General features: G+C 44.4%; 1 protein-coding gene across 1 annotated transcript; it reads right to left on the reverse strand.

The window, feature by feature from the left end:
* Positions 1–1,952: 1,952 nt before the first annotated feature.
* Positions 1,953–4,818, reverse strand: LOC122365483. The gene is made up of 2 exons (XM_043336741.1): positions 2,138–4,818; positions 1,953–2,044 (listed from the first exon to the last, which is right to left on the reverse strand). Exon 1 carries the CDS (start codon positions 4,811–4,813, stop codon positions 2,294–2,296), a length of 2,520 nt encoding a protein of 839 aa, XP_043192676.1. The 5' UTR covers positions 4,814–4,818; the 3' UTR covers positions 1,953–2,044; positions 2,138–2,293.
* Positions 4,819–5,069: the final 251 nt, after the last annotated feature.

Consider the following 5,069-nt stretch of genomic DNA (forward strand, 5'->3'; position numbering starts at 1 on the left):
TGCACGTGTGCCACGTGACCACCGGTGGTGCAAGCAGGACTTGTCCCCTCACTGATTGCACCATTTCAGTGTTCCTGGCTTGTGCTGTTTTCGTGCTATAAGGCCACAAATCGGCAAACACACGATAATCTGGGAGGTACGCGACTCAAACACGTGGCTACGTGGCACGTGCCGGACCTTTGATAGCTTCACCGTTCACGCCACGTGATGACCCATCGACGTGGCCATCAGCATGTAAAAGATGACCCCGGCCGGTGTCAACGTCCCTGAACAGTGGACGGCTAAACTCGAAAAACGGGAAAATTTAGGGAAATTTCACCTTTCGAATATATAATTTCCCCAGAATTTTGAATTTTTCATTTTACAAAAAATCCGAGATAGCAGTTTTTTAGCCCCCTTCATTCTGTGCCTATACCCGTTTTCAGCTCGACCCTATCATAAAAACTGACGGCCTGACGGCTATTTCCCCCATTCCTTGCATTTCACAATGCTAGTATATTTAAGCACCAAAATTGACCCCGTGCCACGGCACGTGCAATAGCACGTGCGCCACGTGACCACTAGTGCGACAAGCTGGACTCATCTGCTCACCGGCTGCGTTGATTTGGTGTCGCTAGGTGGAGTGGTTTCCACGCCATAGGACCCCCAGTTGGCCAATGTCGGATTTTCCCGGAGGTTACCCCATCAAACACGTTTGCACGTGGCACGTGCTTTTCAATCGCCCCATATCTGACCCATACCATGTGGTAGCCGACACCCCGGGGCACAACATATTGGAACATTTTCAAAATCTAACGTGGAAATTTTTTGCAAAATCGATTTGAAAATAATTTTTCAAATTCGCCATAGGCTCAACATGGGGTAACTGTTCGTGACGATTACCCGAAATTTTGTCAATTATATTTTAAATAATTACCACCGTCAGTTGGGGTGCCTGCCCGAGATCCGATCCTAAAAATATCAGCAAATATAATTGACGAAATTTTTCGCAAATCGAATTTCCAATTTTCCCCCATGTTAACCCGGCAGTTGCTGGGGTATTTCGCCACCCACCGTTTGCTGGGGGGGGGGGCGTTAAACGCCCCCAGCCGATAACTCGAGAACCAATAGGCGCAGCGAAACGCACGAGGCGGCAAACGAAAGAGCGCGACGAGACGCTTCAGATGAGTACTTTAAAGTTGAATTTTGAGGTCACAGGTCGGGTCAAGGTCAGGTCAAACACCTGAAATCGGGCTTTCAGTAGCATGGACTTCAGGGCTTCGCAATGGGCGCCTCTCGCCATAAACTCTGTCAAAACGGTGCACAATCCATCTTATAAGGCCTACAAGAGTGTCAGCTCCATATAGGGGTCAGTCAAGCATAGGTCAGGGTCGAGGTCAGGTCAACCGGGTAGGCACATATCCCCGAAAATCAAAACTGATATTCGCAGCCTGTGACACATGTTTTATAGGTAATTTGGGGCGTAGAACACGATGGTGACATTCATTTTATCATATGTGTACGTGTTTGACTCAAAAAGTTCAATTTAAGAAATTCATGTATCATGGTCGTGAAGTAGTCACGAAAAATTGCCAAGATTCAGTTCAAGATTTTGGAAAATGCGGAACGATAATCAATAATCGAAGATGGCCATTTGATTGACCATGGTATTGGCAGTCTAATGGCGTTTACGGCATGTCTGTATGTCTATTCTGTGATTTTATATGATTTTTTGAACATATGCCGTTTTTGGTCGAAAACTCAGAAATCATGACGTCACTAAAACCTCGATATCTCAAAAATTTTCAGACCGATTTTTTTGAAACTTTGTCACAATAAACTTCAATCAATTCCCTACAGGTACCCAAAATTTGGCGCGCCTGCGGCGCGCCGTTTTTATGCTATGGCCCGGCGAAAAAAGTGGGGGCGTTTAACGCCCCCTGTAATATTCGTGTATAAACTCAAAATAAAACTGCAATGTGATGTAGAATTTGTATCAACACAAAGTAAGAAACAGAACAAATTGTCTTCGGATCAAAGTTCTTGCTATGTAACAAATTTCATCCTGAAACAAGACGAGACATTGATCAGCACAAATAATGGAAATTAATATAGCCAGAAAATTTAAATGACACATATTCACCAAAATAATCCTTACTTCATTGCAGCCAAAATTCAAAATATGTGGACCAAGAAGTCACGACAAATCTTGCGTAAAAATTCAAACATGATATTCTCGTGCGATACTCTTCATTCGCTTTTCGCTATTGCAGTTCTTGCAATACACTCCCCCCACGAATCGTCATCGTCATCATCATTCGACATCGTCATCTTCATGTGATTCAAGTAGAAGTACAAGACGATGCACAGAACGTTTGACTATGACATCGGGCTGGCCATTGTACTTCCTTGCATCGGTAGCATTTCGGGGAGGTGCTTGGCTTTTGTATCGCAGAGTGACGTTCCTGACTTTGCCATCTTGATCGACGTGCACTTCTAATACTTCTGCAAATTTCCAATTTCCTTTGAGAGCATTTGTATCTTGGATCAGCACAATGTCTCCGATCTTCAAATTTCTTCTGGCAACATGCCATCTCTGTCGTACTAATAACGTCGAAAAGTAGTCACGCTGCCATTTCTTCCAAAACACTGTCACTATTTGCTGTATTGTTCGTATCCTTTTGGTGAACCCTTTGGACTCATCCCAGTTGCCCTGGGGAACAGCTATGTCCGATCGTCCCAACAGTAGGTCATTAGGACACAGATAGGTACCTAGCATTGGGTCGGCTCCAGGTTTGTGTCCTATGGGCCTTTGGTTCAGCAAATTGGCAGCTTCAAATAATGCAGTTTGTAGCTCTCCGGCCGTTAACACGCTGTCTCCAACGGCACAAACTAGCGCTCTTTTGACCAATCGTATCAAGGCTTCACTACATCCGTTTTGCCATGGTGCATCGGCTGACCTATTGAATGTCCACTTCACGCCCTCTGATACACCGAATTGACAAATGTCTTCCCAATGTAGAGATTTTGTCATCTCTCTCAGTTCTTTGCTTGCGGCTGTCAGCTGCGATCCTCTGTCTGAATGAATTGTCGCTGGGAATCCACGAATAGTGACAAAGCGTCTGAAAGTAACAAGGAAGTCATTTGTTCCATAGCCATCAACCAAGTCCAAATAGACTGCTCTTGTCGCCAAGCAATTGAAAATGATCCCATATGCTTTTGTTTTCGTCCTTTTCTTCACCGTATCGCGGATCACAAAGGGCCCAAAAAGGTCTAGTGCTGTATGATGAAAGGGAGGCGACGACTGTAGTCTCTCTGGTCCCAGCTCTCCCATCATTTGCGTTTGTAACTTTTTGTCAAGCTTTCGGCATGTGACGCACTGGTATTTTACTTGTTTGATGACTCTTCGTGCCCCTGGTACCCAAAATTTTCTTTGAACTTTAGCCATTGTAACTTCTATGCCGGCATGGTCCGTCGCGTGTATATATCGTATATAGAGTTCCGTGAACCGGTGGTTTGCAGGTAGGAGGATGAACAACTCTTGGTTCCAATCATCCTTTAACCATTTCTTCATCCGCTGGCCAACAACCAGCAAACCATCACTATTGAGACTGGGTCCCAAGCGTTTATATCGGTTTTCCCAATCGGTGGTAACCAATTCTCTTTGGGCATGCTTCACCCAATGTATTTCTGCTTCCAGTAACTCTATAGCTGTCGGAGATTCCAAAGTTGCTCCAAACGTCTTTTGCTTCTTGACTCGAATGATGCGTGCCGTGACTCTGAGTAACTTGATGTAGCCGTTAAAATTTTCGAGCTTCACTACGTCTCCAATATCATAATTTTCGAACAGGTTTGTCACTTGAGCGATATGCACCCCGATACGATCAGGTAAATCCCGTTCTTGCACTTGCAGAGCCTGGCTGATAGGCCATTGCTCGATAGGTAGCGACAGGAAAGCTGGTCCTCTTTGCCATACAGATTCCGGGCCGATTTGACATGGTCGGGTGGGCCTGGTCAACATGTCCGCTGGGTTGTCAGCAGTTGCTATCCACCACCATTCATTTGGTTCCGAGTGATTTTGAATTTCTGCAACTTTCGTCGCGACAAACGAGCCAAATCCATACGATTCCTTTTGAATTTGAGCCCTCACGATAGCAGAATCCACGACATGAATAACAGTTTTGTAAATGAAATTCATTTCTTGCTGGATTGTTTTTCTCAGTCGGCACCCTAGTACTGCACCACAAAGTTCAAGACGGGGGATAGTGAGTTGTCTTGTTGGTGCTATTCTTTGCTTGGCCGCAATAAGGCGAGTTTCATATTCACCGGTATTCAGTTTCCATTGTACATACGCGCAAGCTCCGTATGCTTGAATACTTGCATCAGAGAAAATAATCAGTATAGGTTCACCAACAGCATTCTCCGGTCTCAGACACCGAGCAAATGTTGTTTCCTTTAACTTGTATAATTCTTTGAAAAACTGTTTCCATGCTTGTTTGCAACCATCTGGTATTGGATCATCCCATCTTATTGACGTTGCTTCCGTGCGACCTTCAGTAGGTTGTGACACCAGATTTCTCAGTAAGATCTTAGCAGATAGAGTTACCGGTGTTATGAACCCGAAAGGGTCATAAATGCGCGCTGCTTGGCTAAGAACCATTCGCCTTGTAAGAATTTCTGGAAATTCTTTATCAAAGCTTTCTTCGGTCAAATCTGGTCCTGTTGGAATTTTGTTGCGTTTCGGAGAAAAATTTATTTTGACTTGAAAAGCAAAATAATCATCCTTTGGAAGCCAACGCATTCCTAATATCTTTTCTTCATGAACGGTTACCATCTTGACACTTGAAGTTGACGCTAGGCTGTCATCACCGGACATGATCCAGTGCTTTATGTTGAAACCACCTTTCTTCAATATGCTTTGCACATTTTCGGCCAAACTAAAAGCATCTTTCTCCTGAGGGACTGACTGAATCAAATCGTCAACATAACTATTTCTTATTATCATATCAGCGGCTTTTTCGTGTGTGTTCCTGTTCAGTTCCGCAATTGTTTTCAAAGCTACCATTGATATCGTCCCGCTTGGTCTGTCG

This window comes from Amphibalanus amphitrite, unplaced genomic scaffold (genome assembly GCF_019059575.1).
Source record: "Amphibalanus amphitrite isolate SeventyFive unplaced genomic scaffold, NRLGWU_Aamphi_draft 000743F_arrow, whole genome shotgun sequence".
NCBI classification, from domain to species: domain Eukaryota; kingdom Metazoa; phylum Arthropoda; class Thecostraca; order Balanomorpha; family Balanidae; genus Amphibalanus; species Amphibalanus amphitrite.